The sequence below is a fragment of the Pteropus medius genome, unplaced genomic scaffold (assembly GCF_902729225.1).
Source record: "Pteropus medius unplaced genomic scaffold, Ma_sr-lr_union100, whole genome shotgun sequence".
Taxonomy (NCBI): Eukaryota; Metazoa; Chordata; class Mammalia; order Chiroptera; family Pteropodidae; genus Pteropus; species Pteropus medius.
The window spans coordinates 3,746,112-3,770,611 of NW_024356333.1; the positions used below are offsets into that span (position 1 = coordinate 3,746,112).

The window sequence follows — 24,500 nt, forward strand, 5'->3', positions numbered from 1 at the left end:
GGCTATTTTATTCACGTTCTTTAAAATATTAATATCTGTGTTATAGGTTTTAATACCTGAGGGTAATCGATGGCAAAGAGACTAATATTTAAATGCAACACAGTTTGTGTAGATGATCTCATTTGGTCTTCACCACAGCTCTGTTCAACTGTAGAATACATTCCATGTTGAAATATAAAGAGGAGGCCCAGATCTCTAAGATTACCCCAGTATAATCATTAATGGAATACTTTCACTGTCAAAAGTTTCTGGTTTGGATGATAAGTTACATAGTAACCACAGAAATCAGGAAACGGAGATGCAGAAAGTTTAAATAATTGACTAATATCATATTCACCCCCGGTTGATTCTGTATGGCAACCTCGTTATGCATGAATACAAGTCATTCTCTTTCCACGGCTCAGCACTGCGTCAGAGCCAGACCAGCAGGTGTTTTCAGTAGAGCAATTCGGAGATGAAGAAGTATAGCCTGTCCAAATAGGAATGTCAAATATCCTGAAATGCTACATTAGAAAAATCAGCCCTCTGGATTTTTCTACTCCCGTGGATTTACTCTGAAAAGGCAAATGCTCCTAGGAGAAGTAGCATTTCGATCAATGAATTCATACCAAAGTAATAAAGCATCATCAGTGAGCAGGAAAGGAGCAGATTAAGAGAAATCCTGGGTGAGTAGTAGAGGCTGGAGAAGGGATGGAGGGGAACAAGCGGAATGAAATCGGCCAACGTGGATGGGAGCTCGCCAGCTGGGAGCTTCGGTCTATTTCATGATTTAAGCCTTGATGTTACAGATGAAGGGAAGAGCTTCCTGCTAAAGGTTAAGAACATGCTTGATCTGGAAGATTCTGGCTGCCAGGAGTGGGCAGTACGGAACAGAGGAGTGAATCAGGAACTAGAGAGAGCAGAAGAGCACCAGCAGGAGAGGCACAAAGAGGGACAATGATGATTGCTTTTCCCAATCCACAGCCACGAATGGGTCATCGATTGGGTTACAGTTAATTAGGTTATTAATGGGTTAGTATTATCAGCTACAGTTCTGGGTTTCATTAGCTGTGACAGATCTTTTAATATCTAAAGCAGAAAAGGAGAGAAAGACTAGAAAGAGGGAAAGGAGGTGTTTTACAAACTGAGGGACAAGAGAATTACAATGGAGGAAAGAAAAATTTGCTTTCCGGGAGCAGCATGAAGAGACCTCTGAAGAGCAGAGTAAGTGTGACTATTCCCTGAGCCACCTAGGAGCCTGCAAGAGGAGGGGCAGCATGTGTGAGGCCATGCGAAATGAAGAAGAGGCTGGCATTACGCTAATTACTAAAGCTCCCCCTCGGACAACAGGAAGCAGACAATGAAATACTGGATGATTTGCCCAGGCCAAGGCATCAAGGCACAGTGGTAATTATTAACTTCAGCGGTATCTTTTCAGGGAAGGCAAAGGCTATAGTTGTTTTTTAAGACACAAGTGTGAATATTAAGAGATCTGCTCCAGCAGTCTCTCCAGGTGTGTTATACACCTAGTCCTCCCAGAAGTGATCATCAATTATGTAGTCTAGAAAAGCAATCTGTTCTCTCTGCTGGAGGAAATAAAGGTTAAATCACTTCAAAAAACACCGCCAACAACTCTCTGCCCTTTGGTTTAATAGAGAAGACGACAGGTTTCTAAAATGGGAAGAATTATCCAGGAAGCAAAATTAAAAAAGAAAATGTCTCTGGGGAGCAGAGAGCACTGAAGGTTCCACCAAGGAAACCTAAATGGCAAGAGGGTGAAAAGGAAGAGAATTATTCCAGATGTACATCGCTCTAGAAGCTCTAGGCTTTCTAACTGGGTTGCTCTGGCTATTCTATATAAGTATAAGTCAAATTTAACTCAAACCTCCGCCTCTTTTCGGGTTCTGTCTTTGGGCTGATTCGAATGCAGCACTGATACTGTTTCATCTGGCTTCAGCGAGGGGTCTGAAGAGAAGACACGATTCCAGCCCCCAAACAATGCTTCCCACCTATGCCACTTGAGAACCCAAAGTGTCGACTCTCGGTTTATGTCTTCTTGGGTTTCCATATTTATCATTTTACTCCGTAAAACGGGGAGAGTGATCACTGGCTTTATCAGGAATTCTTCAGTAACCACATGCACTTAAATGTGACTATTAGAATTAGAGAGGTACTTTCACAGACTCAAGCTAAGGTGCAGCCAGAGGTTATGGCACATGGGAACGAGGGACCTGAAGGAGAATAAGCATGAGACCGGGACTCATCCTTCTGTGCGGAGCCACACGATCTCACAGTTTCCTTCTTCACTAGCACCTGCTTCACTTCTCTCTTCCTGTCTGATTTTCACATGGCCCACCGTGGTTTCCCACAGCCCTCCCGGGTCCCAAATCTATATCACATAACCATAAAACAGAGATTCTGATGGCATCAGTTGAGATCACGAGTTCTATCTAACCACTCGTGGTTAGTGGAGGGAGAAGAGGATCATGTGGTTGAGTGGCTGTCCCTTTGGGCCGTAGAAAAAGGATGGTTTCTACAAGAGGCACATGAAGTAGAAAATTGAAAGTCTGGCAGAAGAAATGATGGGCATCTTTAATCTAACATTCTATCTGTCAACGTTGCTGTGAAGATCAAGGGACATTTAGAACACATATTAAGACACATATTTAGAACACATATTAAGGCGTTTTCTAACCTGTAAAATACCATGTAAATGTAAGGTAGTAGATAACTTATACAAAACTCTCAAAGGTTTAGTATCTGTGCTACCCTTTGAAAAGAATAACTCATCAATTGCCGTTGACTCAGAATGACACAAGACTGAGAAACCATCATGAATTAAGAATGTGGAGATAAACTCAGAATAAGGTCATAGGAAGTAGGTATTGTTCTAAGACAAACAAAAAACCAAAAACTTAAGGTATTAGAGAATTACAAGAGGATTTTCCACTTAAATGTCATATTTCTCCACAGTTTGTCACATACTAGTCTCCAACATCAAGGTTGTAGCAGATAGATTTGTACTGTGGGAATCCGAAAATTAAATTAAATTTTATAAATATATTCTCATCTATCATCTGAATGTATATTTGCGTTTATACTCTATTTCTCTATGCATTCATTAACTATCTCTCCCAAATGTATTTGAGGAATATAATTTAAATAATTGGTAAAAGCTAAAGCCCATGTTTATCAACATTATGTTCAACTGAATTTGTTCTTTTCTGTATTTGTATAATTAGTAAGTTATATCCTTTTACCCTCTGTGTTAGTATATGAGCTTCTTGCTTCAGATGCTTATATGATGTATACATATCAGACGATTCTTGCCAATAGTGAAGTAAGAAAATATAACTCTAGCATTCCCAGATTCCCTTATATTTATCTTTTCTTTTCTCCCTTTGGATATCAGATTATTAAAAAAACAAACAAACAAACAAACAAAAAAACAAGAAACACCTAATTAATACTACTTTTAAATCAAAACTGTATTTTAAAATGTCTATCTCTCTACCTTTGCCTGTGGATGTCCTTCACCAAGTCTTTTGATTGAGTAAAGTGTCTCCATACGCCTGTAAATCTCTATATTATTCTGTATACATTATTCTCTCTTCATTTTACCTATTTTCTTCTCTCCTTTGGTCTGTCTGAATCTCTGATTATCTATTTATCTCTTTTCAGAGGCCATTTTTTTTTCTTTCTTTCTCTCTTCTTTCTTCCTCAACCCACTCTTTTGGGTTTTCTCCTGTTTCATATTTTTCACCTTTATTTATGTTTTTTTCTTCTCTCCATTTTTCACTTCTATATTTATTCATTTTTGCTTTTCCTGATTTGGCTGTGATTGAGTTTAGTATTTCCTGGTTTATTGAATAAAAATGATTATCCTTGTTGGTTGATTCTTATTGATCCAAGAAAATATTATTTCTTCCCTTTTTAAGTTGCCATTCATTGATATTTGTATCAGTGCTCCTTTGAAGCAAAAGAGTTTTAAATTTCTGTCTTTAATCATTTTTTTTTATTCTCTGTGAACAGCTATCTACTTTGAAATTACCATTTACTAATTAACACCATAACTTTAAAGTCCAAAACTCAAATTTTAGTTGCAAATGTATAACTATTTTTCACACAACTTTATAATAAAGCTAAATTCTGGGTGCTGGGGAAGAAATTGCAAAGTGTCATATTTTTTCATCCTTCATTTTCAACTGAAATTAAGTTGTATGTCAACAAAAAGGAAAAAATGCAGTGAATACAAAGTAGTCTTTTTTATGCATTGTTCCTATGTTTGGAGTCAATTCTTTTCAACAACTTTTAAATGATTTTCTGATTAACAAGAATCTCCTTAACTCAAGAATTTTTACACCATTTTGAATTCTTTGTCCCATGCAACTCCAAAAATTCTTCCTCTTTAATTTACCATTTCTTTCTTCAAGCTCAATCTTTGACTCTCTAATAGTGGCTGCAGAAGAGGTTTATGGTACCTATGTGTCTGTTAGCAGAGTGTGAAGAATGATTTTGGGTGCCTGCTAATTGCTGCTGTGCAATAAATTATATTTTAGAAATATAGCTGTAAACACAGCATGTTCTCTTTGAAAACATTTGTCAACATGGAAATAAAAGTGGACTTACCCCCTCGCTTGTTGATTTTGGCATAGCCAGGAGAATAGCTCGCAGACATAGAGGACGAGCTGTTGAAAGCCACATGGGAGAGTCCAGACACAAGTGGTTCATCACATTTTTCTGAAAAGAAAAGACAGAGACAGATTCACAAAAGATCTTTAAATAACGACTGGCTTGTTTTTCTTAAAATAATTACTGACTATATCACAAATTTTAAGATTTGTGATACGACATTTAGCAAACGATCAGAATTTCGGCAACTGGACTTCAATAATTCTAAAGATCACAGGAACAATTTAAACAACCCTCTGCTTTTCAAGAGTATGACAAAGTGCTTCATTCCCCAGGGACTGGAGTCAGACCTGCCATCTCAGAATCGTGAGGGACGCTGAGGTTGTTTACTTAACAAGCTCTGGAATCTAGCCTCTCCTGGCCATCTCAGCTATTTATTCGCTTATTCATTATAGGAATAGAAGATGAGAAACGTTGAGATCAGAGGAGGGAAGACTATGAGGAATCCTACCAAAGCTAAAAGACTAAGAAGAACATGTCAGTAAGGGAGAACACAAAATAATCACCAACTTGAAAATCATCTGAAAAATTAGTCGGTTCCCATCGACCTTGAACAGTCAACTGCACTGGAACCAGGTGATCCTTCGGTTCTGTTCCTCACCTGGCTTCCACAATGCCACTCATTTTTCTTGTCCTCCTTCCTCCCTACCAGCTTGTTTTCCAATTCCTTTGATGGGTCTTTCTCATTTTCCTCATGTCTAAACATTAAAGTACCCAGGACTAGCTCTTGGGTCTCTTCGCGGTCGACTCTTGCTCTCCGAGAGACTGTATGTGTCAAGGCCGTGTCTTCTCACACTGGACCGTCCCCAACACTACCACCTCCCTCTGCCCGGCTGTCAGTGATCAGAAGTGACATCTTCCTGCGTCCTCCCTTGTTGCTCCATAGACCTTCTGCACAGAGCTGCCAAAAGGATACTTTTTAAAAATATAAGTTGGTCATGTGGCTCCTCTGCTCAATCACTCAGAATGAAGTCGGAAGCCAACTGCTCACAGTGGCCACTGCACCAGCCACACCTTCCCTCATCCTTGTCCACTCCTGTCCAGCCACCATGGCCCGCTTCCTTCAACAGCAGGCCTGCCCCTGCCACAGGATTTCACAATTGCCATTCCAGCTACCAAGAGGCTCAGCCCTCACCTCTCCCAGGCTCTGCTCGGTGTCACCTTTCATTGCTGCAGACAAGTTTTCCTAGCAAAAGAGCATGATGCTGCCATCACCCACTATCCCCACATCTGGCCTTATTTTCCTTCGTAGCATGAAAAGCTATCTGACATGTTACGTTTTGACTCATTTAATTGTTTAGTCGCCATTCTCTCCCATGAGACTGGAGAAGCTCTATGGGAATAAAGTTTTTGATAATTTGCTTATGCTTACTCTTTAGGAATCTGAACCGCACCTGGCATTTGGCATACACTCTAAAAACATTTGTAGGATGAATGAATGGATAAAAATAAGAACAACTAGGCCCAATCTGAGAGTGCGGAGGCACACTGTTCATTTACAATGTGGCACAATACCTAATTTTTAGAGATTTGGTCTTAAAATCCCAATAAATGTTTACACGTGCTTAGTACTCTTTAATAAGACAGAGAATAACACTGGATATTCTTGAATGCTATTCCAGATATTTATAAACAGAAAAAATCAAAACAAAACTAGCCATAGAAAGAATGAACTAGTTTTCTTGAAAAGTCACTCAAGTGAATTGTCTCCAATGATATTGGAGAAATAAATTATTATTCATCATCTCATCACTCCGGTGTGTACACATTTGAAGTTAATATGAACAAATCCATCCCTGTAAAACATTGTTAGATTTTTTATTTTTCTTACTTATACCACAAATGCCTCTGGGAAATATGGCATGTGTGTATGACTACATTCCCCAGAAAGAAAATGTTAAAGAAAAAAAATATGACCATAAAACTTATTTTAAATGTATCAGTTAACAAAGTAGGCATCTAAAGTAAAAGATTTCATATTAATTGTTTTGAAATACACAATTCAATTTAGCTACTAGTAAGCACAAATATAAAACCTTGATTTCCTATCCTCCTCTCTTCCGAGTCTAATTTTTTACACTCGTTTGACATAGTTCTGAATTGAATTTGAGCAATCCTTACTTCTAAAGTTCCCATTAGATTAAGAATGTGCTGATGTTCATTCATTTTCCTTTTATTCTTTCCGCTATGCATCCGGTGCCTATGCTGTTTCAGGCACAGGAAATGCAGCAGTAAGTGAAACTGACGACATTCCTGTCCTATGGAACTTTGTCTTAGAGGGGGAAAAAAAAAACCAGACTAAAAACTAAAAGGTAAATTTATATTATGAGATGGTGATTAAATACTACAGAGATATTGAATAAGGCAGAGGGGGCGGGGAGTTTGGCAGGGTGGAGGTTGAGGGTGCTGTGTTTTGCTGTCTGGTAAAGCAAAGTCACTTTGATCAGGTGACACATCTGAACCGTGATCAGAAGGAAGTGAGGAGGGGGTGAGCCCTGTGAGAAGTCAATGGGATTATGCTAGGAGGAAATTGTTCTAGTCCAAATCTGCTCAATAGGGTAATATTAATGAATAATACATCTTCCAAAAGGAAGTATCCCATGCATACACATTGTCACACTGAAAGTAATTAAAAAGAAGTTGGTGAATAACTAACAATCCATCAGCTAATTTAAATTTAGAACTTAAATATAGCATTTATGAAACCTGAAGACATGTTTTTTAAAAATTTGACTTCCGTAATAAATTGATCATCTTTATAATAAATTAAAATTTTTTTTTCTAATTTAAAAAAATGATGTAATTCAGAATGATAAAACTAGAATGTAATTGGACTCAAGAAAGATAAGCATATAAGAGATTATTTGCTTTTTTAAAAAAGGTGGCTGTTAGGATATGGAAGCAACCGGAATGTCCTACGATAGATGATTAGATAAAGAAGCTGTGGTACATATATACAATGGAATATTACTCAGCCACAAGAAGAGGTGAAATACTGCCATTTGTGACAACATGGATGGACCTTGAGATGATCATGGTAAGCGAAATAAGCCAGACAGAAAAAGTTGAAAATCACATGATATCACTTATATGTGGGATATAAAACTAAAAGCAATAAATGAACAGGACAAACAAACAGAGACCCATGGACATGGACCATAGATTTGTGCTTAACAGAGGGGAGGGGGGAGGTAAATGGGGTAAAAGGGTCAAATACGTGGTGACAGAAAGAAATCTAACTATGAGAGGTGAACACACAGTGTAAATATATATATGTCTCACTGTTAGAATGTGCAGTTCAAACTTACTGGATTTTGTTAACCAATGTCACCATAAAAAATTAATTAATTAACTAATTAATTAAAAAAATAAAAAGGAGGCTGTAAAATTACCAGAATTTAAGCACTGTCAATCTTACATTCTTATAAGTTGAGACATGATCTATAACCATACAATTAAGTAAGAAAAATGCTACATGCACTATATGTTTTCCTGGAAGACTTTAACCACAAATACTTATTGAGATCTTACTCTGCTTGTAACATTCTAACCACTTTTAGCAATTAAAAATATATATACATATATCTATGTATCTATCTTTCTGTCTCATCTCTGTCTCTGTCTCTGTATCTATCTCTATGTCTATTTCTATCTCTATCTCTATATATTGTCCACTCCCCCATGACAAGTAATAATATATACACCCATGTAAAGTAATTAAACATGAAACAAGAGAATAATACAGTTTGTAATTCAATGCTGAATAGAATATTATCAAATACTGAAAGTCATAAATTAAAACGCAGGGCTGTTGTTTAGGTGAGTTGCTTATCAGTTCTAGCTCCATCATAATTGTATGACCTTGAGTATGTCAATTAACCTCCTCCTACAGATGACTCACACGGAATATGAGAAAATAAGCTAAGTTTTTCTTGAGCACTAAAAAGTTCAAGCACTATCATCTACAGGAGTAACAATGTCCTACAGGCCAAATCCAGCCCATTGCTTGCTTTTGTAAATAAAGTTTTATTGGAGTACAGCTATGCTCACTCACTGATATATTGTTTAGGACGGCATTCATATAACAGTGGAATGTCAGAAAAGACACCACATGGCCTCCAAAACTAAAATATTTACTATCTGACATTTTAAAGAAAAAGTTTCCCAACCTCTGGTCAAGTATAACAAATATCCAGGAAAGAGAATGATTAATAATCACTTATGGTATTTGGTAACATACAAATAATGAATAGAACCTGAAGAATTGAAGGACTACAGACAGGTGAAAAAAGGGTTAAGAATATTCTAGAAAGAGGGAACAAAATCATGGAGGCCACGGGGGGAATAAAATCTCCCAGAGATGGTTGTAGTAGCGCTCCACGAATGCACATACATGCATGTGCACATACATGCACATATTATGAAGAACTATCCATTTTTAATTCCGACAAGTTAATAAAAGTTATTACACATTACAGATTCCCACAAGTCAGTTTGCTTGTCGTGTTAGAATGTGTCACGATATTCTGCACTCTTAAATAGTAGGATATCAAGCAAATTCCTAGAGAAAGTGGAGAGAGAGGTAGAGATAGAGGTAGAGATAGAAATAGAGATAGAGATATATACATATATATACATAGAGAGAGAGAGAGAGAGGGAGCACACAAGCATTTAAAACAATTTTGTATGGTATTTTCCCATAGTGGGATGTCTTCCAAAACTGCAGCCACAGACAGAGTTCCGGCAAATATTTGGTCTCTGGTATTCTTTCCTTCCAGAGACTCGTGGATGAAAACTACAGGAACAGATGGACTTGAGTTTTATTTTCACACGATTTCGGTCAGTCAGGAAGGCCGACTAGCCATAAGAATTCTGCATGAGTTCAATGACCAGTGACGGCTGTCGCCCTTCACCTAAGAGACCATGGCCAGGGAGGGGCTGTTGTTAGTGAGAGGTGTGGGCAGGAGTCCGCGAGGTCAAAGGACATCAGAACACACATAATTGCATTAGAGGTGGCATTCAAATGTATCTCTGATTAAAATAACTTGGGAAAATTTCACAATATCTTTTAAAATTATGGCACTTAAAATATATGTTTTATATCAGGGGTCCTCGACCCCTGGGCTGTGGACCGGTACCAGTCTGTGGTCTGCTGGGAACCGGCCGTACAGCAGGAGGCGAGCGGCTGGCAGTGAGCGAGCTTCATCTGTGCGTGCAGCCGCTCCCCAGCACCAGCATCACCGCCTCAGCTCTGCCTCAGATCATCAGGTGTTAGATGCTCATAGGAGCACCCGTCCCTGGTGCCACAAAGGTTGGGGACCTCTGTTTTACATCACACATTTGGAAACCTACACCTAATAGACAGAAAACAATTAAGGACAGCCAAGGACTCCAGAACCAAACACTGCTATCAGGACAGGATTTCTAGCAACATCTTCATTGACAATTTAGAAAAATAGCCATTGTGAAAGGCATGTTCTCAGAGGGATGCACCGCTCCGCGGTCTCCTTGCTTCCTGTGCATTCAATCCCTGCCTGCTGAAGCCGGAGCTACACTGCCTCAGGTGTTATGGCCATTCCTCTCCAGGGTCAAAGCATATTAACAAGGCCAGACTTCCCTCTGAACTCTCTGGCTCCAATCAACAGGCTCCTACCTTACTCCTCACGGCCAAAATCATCCTGAAGTACAAGCTGAAGAGCTGTGCTGATCTTGTTCTTGATTCTGCCAGTGGTGTCTCTGGGCTTCCCAGAGGTCTTCTCCTGGTGTTCATTTCAGGGTCTGGAGTTTCAAAGATTACATCTCGTCTCCTGTTCCTGTGTTTCCTTATTTCTGTCTGCCCACCCACATGCCTGACTATTGTCAACCACTGCATTCACCAGTCTGAGGACGAAACTGCCCGTGTACCCACCTGATGTGTACTGTGTCCCACCTACTGCTCACTACATTATTCTCTGCTACCATTCATCTGACTCCCTATAGAGACCATGAGCTCATGACTCAGGCGCTTCCTGAATCATCGCTTAGATGAAGAGAGCCCCTTAAGGCGCTCATAAAATATAAGTAGCCTCTCTTCCCATACTCTGACCAAGAGAGGGCTTGTATAAGATCTGCTACATCTATATTTCCCAAGACTACGATTCTTGTTTTGTAATTGTTTTTTTTTTCAAGAAGAAAGGAAGGAGAGAGAGAAGGAAGGAAGGAAGGAAGGAAGGAAGGAAGGAAGGAAGGAAGGAAGGAGAAGGGAAAAAGAAAGATGTAGCACTAACAACTTTACGATCTGTTTATAGCTGTGGCAGGCTCATTATTTTCACTCCCCATAAGCCTGGGCAGCTGGTTACAGGATTTTTTGTTTTGATGCACTTATAAAAATGGTGCTTTGTCTTTTCTCAGCACACATTCCTTGAACAGGCACTGTATTTTTCACCTAGAACTTTGCTAACTTTAGCATTCTATTAAAAACAAACAACAACAACAAAAAACAAACTTAGATCCTCCCATATATCATCTGTGGAAATCTTATTCCTCAATACTTTTCTTTAGGGAATGTGCAGAGCAATCACATCGAAAAGCCAAATTTTCTTTAAATTAATAATTTATAGTATAGGATATTCAAGTATTATATTACTTCTTTGATAACAGATGGAAAGTTCAGGAAACAGAAATATGACAATCTCTTCCAATATTTTTTATTAATTGTTTTAGATAGTTGAGATTCTTTTTTTTTAAAACTTAACATGGTCTAATAAATATTTTCTCAGGATAGTTGTGACTTTCAGAGGTAGCATTCGGTTGGGGCTCCCCCGATATTAGCATAGTGGAAGATTGAGCATGCTGCTCACCCTCCAAAGATCTAGATTTTACTTCTTTTGATTTGGATTTGGACAGCTTAATTTAATTCTGTCTTCCCTACAATCTCTTCAGTTTTTCCATTATTTCAAAAGTCCTTTTCCAGTTCTGAATCGCTGTTCTATGATTTATAAATTATAGTAACTGAAAGTAAATAGTTAAGAAATTAGCATTATAGGAGTATGCCAGGAAAATGTTTGCTGACTCCAACTCATCTCCTGCTTTACATATTGTGACTTTCATCCTATTTTCCTCCAATTTATATGGTTCATACATTGCTTTGTGTACCTCTTGCTCCAGTGCCCTGGCCTATATACTTTGTCACTGGAAATATGATCCACAATACAGAGAAAAAAGTACTCTCCTAATCCATAGAGGTAATATCTGTTACTAATCTTCACCAATACACACACATGCACGCACACACAGCATTTCATATAAGAGATGCGTAAACACACAAGAACATTTATAATCTGGTCTTTGGCATACTTTTTTTTAACTCAATGATCTATCACAGAAAATTTCATACACGTATTGCCTCGTTTTTACGTATTGCATTTTATACAGAGAATTTTTGTGATTTATATTAGGATTTGCATAGCGAGGTTAAATTCTTTTGTACAGAAAATGCAAGAGATATAATTAAATGGAGAATTAATTGTCCTTCTATACGATGTATGGGAGAATGGGCTTGGTTTGCTTTACCTACCCTAGAAAAGGCTTTATGGAAGATGGCGGCCATGAAGAGAAGTACAATTAGTTTGTCGTCAGTGCTAATTTAGGGAAGTATTATGGCTGATAAAATCGGAATTAAATCAACTGAGTGGACATCTCTTTCCTGATATGCAGTAAAATTCAGTTAAGTGAAAGAAGACAAATCTCTCTTCCTCCTTTTTTCTTCTCACTGAATCTGTTTACTACCTGATACAGTGACCTCACTGACATTTTTGTTCATTTTTCATTCCATGAGACAAAGCCCAATGTGCTACCTTATGCATTATAGTAGCTGAGAGCTGAGTGAGGCAGCGGTCCCATATCCTCCATCTCAATGACGTAAACAGCAGAGGCCATTAAACCAAAATCAGTCCATAAATGAATAGTAATAGCAGTCACTTACTGAGTACTCATGTGACAGAGAATGTATTAAATGCTTTGAAAGAATTATCTCAGCGAGTTGTTACAGTAAGCCTTTGACACAAGTATTACCCTTTCCCAGATGAGGAAGCTTGAGAGCTCATAGCTGAAGAATATTGGAGCCTGGACAAATGCCAAATTGTGCCTGATTTGCACAACTTGGCCTATGCTTCCGAGGTCTGCATTTCAAGGACACGCCTTCTCTAGACTCGCTTCTGTATATGAGCTGGGTTAATTCCTGGGCTATGCAGATCCCTTTATAATATTGAAGTGGCCAGATTTTTCTTACCACTTTGCATTTTTATCCCAGAAATTTACTTGAGGTGATCTCTCGAAATAATACGATGATATTGCAACAATTTCCATATCTTCTGTCCACGTGAGACCTACGTCTTTCAACTAAAAGGGGTTCTTGCAGTTTCAAACAGGGGTTCTCGGAGAAAACCACACATAATCAGCCACTCAATGGATATGCCTACATCCAATAAATATCCATTCAGCAAAGCACATCAAATGTATTCCAAGTATTCGCGTCACAAATGTTTACTGGGCATTTATTTTTCTGCTTCAGACTTTATCCCCTTAAAATCTGTTTTCTTCACAGTTGCTAGATGGACCTTTTAATGCCAGGGATCCGATTATTCCAGGTGCTGACGCCCTCCCCGAGAGCTTGCCCTCCCATTCGGTGTGAAATCCAAACCCACAAAAGCCTGCGTGGCTCTAGCCTGGAGGAACCCTCGCTGTTGTTTTATTACAGTCTTCTCCTTGGGGTCACCAAGCTCTAGTGTCTCTTTCTCAGACACATCGAGCACATTCAGCTCAGGGCCTTTCAGCCCTCCCTGGACCACTTCCTCTTTCCCTGCCAGGTTTCTGTAATCGATCAACTCAACTTCCGCCCTCACACCAGCCATACTCGGTGACTAATCTATGGTGATATGTGAATAGCCTTAACCTGAATTTAAGGACCAAATCAATTTCAATAGAGAATATAGGATTCAATCCCAATCCTTTTTTTTTTTGAAATTCACAATCCTGGCTTAATTCTTATTTTTCTGTGCAGCATTCATGCTATCTGATTCCACCTCTAGGATTTTGTTTTTTTCCTCATTTGTTGGTCCACTGAAAAACTCACTGTGTGTGTGTCTTTTATGTATGTATGTATTTTATTTTTTTTTTGACTAGACTATAAATACCAGGAGAATGGGGCATGTGCCTGCCTCCTTGAGCCTCTATTCCTGAGGCCTAACAACCTGGCATGTGGCATTAATTCTGGAAAGCATTGCTGAACCAATTACTGACAATGATGAGTAATAAATCCATCTAAAAGTGAGCAAGGCAAAAAAGTTCCTAGTTTTGGCTATTGATATGTATTCATTTTATCTACCGGATACGTATTCATTTTTCCATTAAAAAAACGGCTTGAACAGAGCGAATTGGCTTCATCCCATGATACTATATAAACATCTTCCTCACTGTATCACACATAAGAAAGATCATCTCTCTGATCTTTATCAACTTAAAATGATTTGTCATTTAGAACCCTTGAATTAAATAGAGGATTTGTCTACATCATATATACATGATGTTTACAAACATATATATACATACACATTAAGTACACAGTAAGTACTCCTCATATACTTTGAAAAATGTTGAACACATTCAGTATTGTAGCATATGACAGACAATAAATAAATTTGATACTATTACGTTAAAAATACAGATCATGTATTTTTTTCATTTTCCTTTTGGTTGGTCCAATAACTACTCAGAGAAAAAAATTAAAGTATAATTAGAAAATCAGTCACGTTTGCAAGAATCATGGTTGTAAATCAAACAGGAAATTGTCTGGTCTGCATGTACCAAGGGCAAATTACTTCGAGACTTGTAGTTCAAATTTTGCTGGACATTTAACAGCTGTAGCATATTTCTGACAGATGGGATAACAGATGAATCAGTTTCAAATTATCTACTGAACTGTTATATACTAGAAAAAAACAGATTTGTGAGGCTTGAAAAAAATGTTTTCATCCTCTCTAAGTTGATCTAATTTTGCAGATATAAAATCTATAATACAAAATAATAAAAATAAATTTTTACCCTATATATTGTCTCAAATAGTTTTGAAAATTTAATTCATATTACTTTATGCAAAAAAAAAGGAAGTGATATTCAAAAAGAGAACCAACTATTTGACCTACAACCAGGCAGAGGTTTTAATCTCTAAAACAATGGTGACGGTGGACTTTTTTAAACTCAAATTCTAGTCTCATAAGGAGTCAGAGCTATCTACCCCTTTAAATAAACCAATAATCTGAAGAGTGTCAAGGTCAATTGCAGTATGACTAAATGAACTTGTGTATTCTTAAAGCTTTCATAGACAGTCTTCCTATGGGTGAGGCTTTTTTGAATTGAGATTTGTTGGTCCACTGGTAAATGTCTCCTTTTTGACTCTAGTTTCACTAACTGGTTAATTCAATGATAGAATTTAACAATAAGATGCAGTGTATTTATTGACAATCAAGTCTATATCCAGGACTACTTAACCTACTTTTGCTTTTAAATAATTGACTAAAGCGCTATGATAAACATTCTCCAGTATTCTGGCTCAAGTCACTTCAGATCCGACGATGCTCTCAACTAGTAAGAAGTCAAGCACTAAAAAGTCCATAAAGTAAAGCCGAAGAAGAGCGTTTAATTAACTGGCAAATATTTATAGTATGTTAAGTTAAAGTGGGATATGAAACAGTATTTATAATATGACCTTAATTTTCTGAAGTATATATTTATGGATGAAAAAATGACTAAAAAAATACATAAACTGAAATATTAACCATGATGTCACATTGGTTATAATTGTCACCTTTATTTTCTTCTCTGTTTCCTACTTTTTTAAAATGGTCTTCAACTAATATGTATTGATTTTAAAGATAAGATATAAAAAGTGAAAAGTATTAAGCATAACGATGCCCAATGATGATGATGATGCAAAAATGATACACATTCATTTATTCATTCAACAATTATTATCGAGTGCCCACAGCAGGAACACAACAGTGAACAACAGAGTTTCATAGTACAATAAGTAACAGATTTTAAAATTACACGGTGTGTCAGATGGCTCTAATTAATTATAACGGAAGAAGACAGAGCAAGGAAGAAAAATAAGGGGTATCTGCTGGGGATTCGGGTGGGTGAATGAGTGCCCTTTTAATTAGGGGTTCAAGAAAGCCTCATTAATAAGATCATATGTAGCAGAAAGTTCATGGAAAGGAGAGAACAAGCCATAGAGCTATCCGATATCTGTGGAATGCTGGTTCCAGGATGAGAAACCCAAGTGAGAAAGCCCAGGAACAGGAGCGAGATGGGCACATTCAAAAACCTCACAGAGTCTGTGTGGATGGATCTGGAGAAATACGGAGTAAACCGAAAGGAGAGAGTTAGAGAGATCGCAGGAGTGAGGGGCAGGGCTGGGCCTGAGGGCTTTGTAGGGGGATGGAAGGAGTTGGGTTAGTATCATTCAAAGAGTGGAAGCCCATGACAGCAGAAAAAATGATATTTTATCAAATTTATTATAAAGGAAATGAAAGTCTAATATAAAGTGTTATTTTTCTTTTCTCTCCTACATTTAAGACCTTACTGTTTAGAGCAGTCTTAGGTTTACAACAAAATTGCAAGGGAGGTACAGAGGTTTCCCTGCGCTCTGCTCCTACACACACAGCCTCCTCTGTTATCATCATCACTCAGCAGAGTTTTATATTTTTTTACCAATGATGAACCTGCACTGACACATCATAATCACCTGAAGTGCACAGTTTATCTTAGGATTCACTCTTGGTGTTGTACATTTTATGGGCTTGCACAAATGTATAATGACACGTATCGATCATCATAGCATTAGAAAGAGTATTTTCACTGCCCTAGAAATCCCCTCTGTTACACCTATACATCTCTCCCACCCACATCTCCGGCAGCCACTGATCTTTTTCTGTCTCCATAGTTTAGCCTTTTCAAAAATGCCATACAGTTGGAATCATACGTGGCCTTTTCATATTGGCCTCTTTCACTTAGTAATATGCATTTAAGTCTTTTCACGGTGGGATAGCTCATTTCGTTCTAGCACTGTATAATATTCCACAGTTATGTATCCATTTACCTACTGAAGGGCATCTTGGTTGCTTCCAAGGTTTTGCAATTATGAATGGAGCTGCTATAAACATCCACGTGCAGATTTATGTGATGACATATATTTTCGACTCCTATGAGTAAATTTCAAGAAGCCTGATTGTTGGACCATATGGTGAGAGTATGTTTTGTTTTGTAAGAAACTGCCAAACTGTTTTTGACAAAGTGGCTGTACCCTTTTGTGTTCCCACCAGCAATGAATGAGAGAGTTCTCGTGGCTCCATACCCTTGCCAGCATTCGATGTTGTCAGTGTTTTGGATTTTGGCCATTATAACAGAAGTGCACTGGTATCTCATTGTTTTAATTTGCGTTTCCCTGATGATATATGATGTGTAACAACTTTTCATATGCTTATTTGCCATCTGTACAGCTTCTTTGATGAGATGTCTGTTAAGGTCTTTGGTCCATTTCTTAATTGGGTTATTTTCTTCTTGTTGAGTTTGAAAAATTCTTACTACATTTTGGATAATGATCCTTTATCAGACGTGTCTGTTTTAAGTGTTATTTTTATCTAGAAATCATTCTATTAAAATTTATGTATAAGGGCTGCCATTTAGGGTTATAATTCTAATTCCAATCAGTTTTTAATCTTCAATGTTTATAGCAAGAGAAATTAAATGTGAGGACATTTAGTCCTCTGAGTGTAACTTCATCTTCAAAAAGTTAAGGATTGATTTAAAAATACCATTAGTTTATCTTAATCTTCATTAATCTAGCATTTGTTTATTTATTTGTATCTTCTTGAACCTATTTAGATTTTCAGTGACATGCTATGATTTGAAGTGACAACTTGAAAAATATTTCCCCATATCTGCCAAGAGTCTGATTTGACTATTCCTCATATGTGCCTCCAATGACACAGTGGACCTAGTATTAGCTACAACAGGAAGAAGTTGCATCTCCTCCCATTAGGGCTTGTCTTGTGGTTGACAAAAAAAGTGCCCATCTAGCTATTGCCAATGGGAGAATAGTTAGTTATTGAAGGGACTGAATAGATAGAGGAAGCAAAGTGAGCTTAGCCTGAAAGGGTAAGGGCAGTTAGAAGTTTTAATATTAAAAAAAAACAAAAAAAACCAGCAAAGGATAAGAAAACATTAAGAAAACATTCATTACATAGAAATGAAAGAGAAAGGCACTCCAGGAATGGAGTCAGTACCACAAAAAGGCATAAGTATGAGAACGCATAGCGTCTTCCAAAAAAATGAGATGTCAATGAACGGCATCTTAAAAACAAATAAATAAAACAAATTTGTCATGGCTGCCTAAGGTGCTCTTCTCCCAATTTTCCCTCAGATAACTTGTCACAACTTAAATCAAATGCCTGGAGAAGAGACCTTCTCTAACTCCATCATCCCTTAAGCTAAATTTAGTCTGCCTCCATTTTTTTTCTCAAAACACTTCATTTTTAGCAACTGTGATGATTAGTAATTTTGTACTCATCTGGGTCTTTCCTTGTTTAATGTGTGACTCCAGCATGAGTTGTCCACCCCACTGGGATAGAGCACAGGTCTGTTTTCCTTGCTTCTGTGTAACTGGCACATGAGATAGTGATTGGTGCCCAGAATGAATCGGTGGTAGATGGTACAGAGGGTCGCGATCATTGAATTTTCAGAGGGGATGACCTGAAGAGGGGGGCTGGGGCTAAACTGCGTTAAAAAATTTATTCACTTGTTTCTCTTTCACATGTTCTCATTTTCTTTTTCAAAAAACGTTTGTCGGATGCCCATTGTGTTTGAGGCTGGGTATCTTTTACCCGAGACTTGACAGCTAGCGAATACCATGCTGTAAATGCGGATTATATTCTGTAGGACTTGAGAAACCATGGACATGGTTCTCTTGTTAGGGTAGTGATATGATATTATCATATCTGTGTTTTAGGGGAAAGACAACGTGGGCAATGGCAGTAGGGTAAAGGTGTTGTTGGAGGTGTGTGTTTCGAAAACAATGAGACCATTACAGAAGTGTAAATCAGAAGCCATGTGGAGGTGAATGAAGCCAGTGTCTGTGGTCTTACAGTAGGAGAAAGCTGCAAGAGGTATTTGAGAAGGTGACTGAACTTAGGTTTCAACAAGATGTGAGAGGTAATAGGCGAAAGGTAATAATTAACGAGATTTCTCCTGTGAATGATAATGAAGTCACTTGGTGAGTAAAGACTATGAAATACGGTATTGGACTAATTTGCTTTAATCACTTATTAAAACAAGATGTTTGAGAGCATATGCCAGGGCTGTATCTTCACACTCAGTTGCTTCTATGCTTTTAACTACAATCTCCAATCACAGGATCTATCATTCATTTGTTGGAAAAATAAAGTTTGCTTAACCAGGAAATGGAATGCAAAGGTTTAGCATCTGTAAAACCTCCCCAAGACCTTTAAAATTCTCACTGGCCCTCTTTAAGACAAGACTATCAGGGCTTGTTTTTACATCTATGTATTAAATTGCAAAACTCTGTCTCTCGCTGTGATGCTCTGCTGTTGAATAACATTTCTCTAGCATGCATGGCTACATTAATTGGTGTTCTGTTACGCTGGTACCATTTTTTCATAATGGCGAAGCTGGAAAAGGAAGACGGCTATGCACTAATGCCCATCCATATCCAACTTCTGATAAATCTTTCACTTTTTTTCTTACGACGTTTTTTAATATTCTTTCTAATGCCTCTGGCTTTAAGCACATGCCAAGTTCCCTATTTTAAGCCCCTGAAGGAGAGTCCTGTATTCTGTCACTAAGGAAATATCCTAGGAACTTGGGATGAATCTAAAGATAAAAGCATGTTATACTGATTTTCAAGATTGTATTCCATCCCAAAGAAAGTTGTTTGCTTTGATATACATTTCTTTGACAACGTTTAAATTCTAAACACCTTTGCCACCATTCCCAGTGGCGAATGGCAACAGATAGTGCTATTTCAGGAGGAATATCTCCAGTGGGAGGTTTCTGAGAAAAACAGACAGGGGCTGAGACTTAACTCTCATCTTAGATAGGCAAGGACAGAAAGGAGTGAGATTCAGAAGATTTAGGTCAGGAAGGAAGGATCAAAAGAAAGACAGCTCTAGGCAAGCAAACAAGAACCAGAACCAGGGAGATCAAAACCTCAGCCAGACTGCTGAGGGCCAATCTTCAGAGACCTTCTTCCATTTCTGTGCCTCTTTACACAGTTTTGTGGGCAAGAGAAGAGAAGCACCACAATCGTAGAAATTTTCCATAGTTAAAAGGAGATCCGATGCCCTCCATAGAAAGGACGAAAGAAAACCATAAGCAAGCAAAGACACAGAAATGAGATTAATTAGAAATTATAAAAAGTAAGTTTGATTAACATGCTAGGTGCTCTTTGGGGGGAAGTGGTACAAAAATGAATTGAAAGCCAGCGGTGTGTTGAGATTTGAAAACTGAGCAGGTAACATTCAATCTCCTATAAAAGGGAATGGGGAACGAAGGTTTCTGAACAGAAAAAAATCTAGAGTAAGAGTGTGGGGAAAGTTACACAAAATAAACACTGTTTGGTTTTTAAGCTGAGAGAGAGAGAGAGAGAGAGAGAGATACCCAGAAAATGAACTCCAGACAGAAAAAGAAAATGCATCTTGAGAAAACAATATAATCAGAAATAAATAGAAAATGGAGATGCCCCAATCTACAGAATTCTGTATTGCCAAAGGTCATGCAGCTACCAAGAGACAGGGAAAGTGGTTGGTTTTCCATTTTGAAATAGAGAGCAGAGCCACAGCAGTGAAACAGACACGAGACTTATATATCCATGACCATCGTAATGGAGAGATGGCCGCAGTCTTATAGAAACAATTGCTGTTCTCCCAACGCACCTACATTTTTACAAAGCTGGCCTCTGAACATGATTTTTAGAAAATGCAGGTTCTAATTTCTGTTCAGTCTCAACCTCAGTCACACATTCCTGTTGAATCTCAGTTTTCCCATCTGTAAAGCAGGACTACTGGACATGAAACCCTCACAGTCCCTTTCGTGGCAGACGTGCCCAGACTCCATGACGTCATAAGATGCTTATCAGAGTACACAATTTGAAAAAGATAGCTCATCCCTTATCATCGAAAAGGTGCTTACTTAATCCTTTCTTGTTTACATAATGAAATTAAACATATTTCAAGGAAATTACAAAACAGACCTCTTACTGCTGGTGTGGATCGATAGTGAAGCACAGAAAGACAATTATTTTGCAGCTCTACCTCGTCACCTCTTTTCTCCAGACTAGGACTTACTGTGATCTAGATGAATCATCATAAGTAACAGATAATGACACCGCCTTCCCTTGTCAATAAAGCCCAGGATATGCTGGCAGCTCTGCTCATTTGAACATATCCAGATTTTCAAAAAAATTGACATTCATATTACTCCTACTTTCACGGCACTAGCGGCTCATTGTCTTGTTTTATCATCACAATTGTTCTTTTTCATGAGAAATATATATTCAAAGGGATTTGAATTACTGGCTCAAAGGTTTACATTAAGGAACTTTTTATTACATAGCCTCGAAAAGAACTTTGCTGTATGATTACGCCATTCAATCACATTTTAAAATAGAGAGTTGATGAACTGTGGGGTGGATTAGAAATAACCACAAGCCAATGAATGCCCTGTGATCTATATTTAGGAAGCAGTCCTCCAAAATGAATATTTTTAAAAATAGTACTAAACATTTATTTTATAACTATTATGAACTTTTTGTTATATAAACAATTATGCGTATATATAAAACAAAAGTTTAGTACGAAAGAATGTTTCTCTATTCATTATTATAATGTTCCTCATATTGTAGCACTATAATTCAAATATGCAAAGATCAGGGAGAAATGGAAGATAAACGCAGACTTGGGATTCGGAGTTAGGAAGCCTAGAATTGCATGCTGGTCTACCTCTCAATACATGTATCCTTGGATACATCTCTTAATATCTTAGAACCTCGGTTTTACCTTTGGCAAAACTGTAATTAAATCAAAGTTAATAAAGTATTCATAAGTACCAGTAGGTGGTCTATATTTACAGATGAAGTTTGGGAAGTGGGGGAGTGGTACAGAAAATAAATATCTCTTGCTAGAGGGGATTTTAGAGGCCAGACAGGGATATAACGTGAACAGAGATCAGCCATAAGTATTAAGTGCTGTAACAGATAGATAAAGGATTCGTGAAAGTGATATGGTACATAGAGACAGGACACCTAATTTTGCCCAGGAGATAATATCCAAGTGTATCACTATGCCAAGGGTGAGTTCCAACATCATTAGCTATGCCAAAACATACAACTAATTTTTAGGTAATTGAAAATATTTTATTATTTTTTTGCATGCTTTCACGTAAACCAGTGGAGTAGTTCATAATATTTTTCACCTACTTTTTTTCCATAGAAATCTAAGCCCTTAGATTCTAGAATTTCAAACTGACAACTAATTTGAAAAAAATTATATATTGACCACAGAATTTCTCCAGCATGCTGTCTACTTCCTATTCAGATTCATTATTTTTTATCTTTATTAAGTAGATTCTGTTTTAAGAAATGTACCATTGAAGGCAAATAATCTTACGTTACAAAATCGAGGCCGCCTCTCTGCATTGGAGATCCCACAGGATGAGAACATCTTTTGTAGTAACTGCAAGAATATCTACAACGGAATCTCCTACAAATAGCACTGTATTATTTGAATAATTCAATAAATCCTGTTACAGACTCACTCTACACACTGTTACATTTCCTTAATACACTTTTGACTCTTTGTTGCAAGCTGACACAAAAAGATTTGAATTATGTGTTTGTTATTAGTTCGTCGCTTGGCATTCCATATTTCTTATTGCTCAGGACATAAGAATATGCACATTTATACATTTGTTTAAGTTCCACTTATTGGTTACTGTTATTTGAAACCTAATATAAAAATACACTTGACAAGTTACCCTGGAGGTGACACAGCAGTTTGCAAAGAAAATTATGAACATCATTTATTCACAGCAGAGCAATGTTCCCTTTTTGATTTGATTTTTCTAATATCTTCAAATGCCACTGTATACCAATAACAATTCATTTTTCAGTGGTACAATTGGTGATGTGGAAAACATTTTTCCTGGCTTTAAAAGAGCACATATATTTACAACACACTTTACGGTCCATCCTGATTCAGAATATAATGTCATGTAGATTACAAACATTCTCCACTGTCTGATTCATCTGAGTTTCTGTGCCCAGCAGAGTCTCCAGTACAACAACAATGCTAGATATATGTTTGTTGACTGATGAAACATGTCCATTTAGTCCTATCTCTTAGGATGGTTTTACAGACACAAATGCCAATTAGAGCTCCGACTAGCACAAAACCAAGGAATGTTGGGTTTAATCCCATTGCAGGGGAATGCTACAGAAGATGGTATTCTGGGGTTTACTCCTTCCTCAAACTGGGTATTTACGCCAGATATAACAGAGGTAAGAATATCTTTGAGAAATTTGAAGTAGGTTTTCTCCTGGAATAGAAGCAAATTTAATGTGAGCTACAGTAATTTGATGTTAGGAATAATCTTTTACTTCGAGATGATTAAATTTTGAGGGAGAAAAAGCAAAATAATTTTGAGACTATGATGTATAGTTTCTCCCAAATTTTCATTTCTTAGAAAGAGACCACCTAAAAAGATATTTCTTTCATCAAAAACTACAGGGTAAAAATAAACAGCCTGTCTTTCCTAACCCCTGCCTACACTGGCTTCACTTTCTGCCCAAGAATTTTGAAAAGACCTGCAGAGATACTTTTTGACTCTGTGGCACAGCAATAGAGCTATCACATGGAGATATCTCAGTCAAAGTCAGCATAACCATTGTGACCAGCTAGATTCAGTAAAAAAAGAAAAAAAGAAAAAAGAAAAGAAAGAAACAATACTAACAACCTACATTATTTAATTTTCTTTCTCATTGGATAAAAGCTGCAATGGGATGTTCGCAAGTTAAACAGTAGTCAGCTGACATGCATTTGTTACTATTTCTAAAGATAGCAAATATTGCAATGATGGATTTAACTGATACCTGGTTTTCTTCTTAGAGGGGAAAAATGTTTTACCTTACACTGAAGACTTAACTCTACATGTTAACACATCAATTTGTCGCAGTTTTATCCATTTCCCTTAAAAATGTGAGACCTACTAAAATTAAAATGTTTCTACAAGAAACAGAATTGGAAGGTGCTTTCAGGTCCTGAGAACAAAGGCTTCGAATACAAGCTCTCATGGGCATTTTGGGGGCGAGGGGAGAAACGAAAGAGAATGTGAAAACACGAGATGTTAAACTTTAGGAATGATAAAATTTGGGTCTTGGCTGGAAGCAGACGGCCAATGTCACCACAGCACTAGTTTGTCTCGGACTAGATCTGCCCACAAATAACTTATCTACAAGTTCATGGAAGAGTCAGGAATAAATATAGACATAGGTGGCACTTTGTCACATAAATATCGAGAAATAAATTATCGAGCTTATCTTTTAAAAATCTTGTAGATTAAAGAAAAAAGAAGATAAAAAATAAAAAAATCTTGTAGATTAAAATTTAGTAAAGATTCCAAACATTTGAATCTACATGAAATTTTAACCTTTTCCTACCTGTCCCCTGCAAAACCTCTCAGTGTTACGGGTAAATCTAAAAGTAGTACCGGATGAGAAATGG

General features: G+C 37.5%; 1 protein-coding gene across 1 annotated transcript in view; it reads right to left on the reverse strand.

Moving 5' to 3' along the window:
* Positions 1–24,500, reverse strand: part of CNTNAP2 (contactin associated protein 2) — a 1,613,390-nt gene that overhangs the window by 1,097,752 nt on the left and 491,138 nt on the right. Inside the window, exon 2 of the mRNA XM_039861152.1 lies at positions 4,609–4,719. Within this exon, the coding sequence (XP_039717086.1) occupies positions 4,609–4,719 (111 nt within the window). The remainder of the gene's footprint in view (positions 1–4,608; positions 4,720–24,500) is intronic.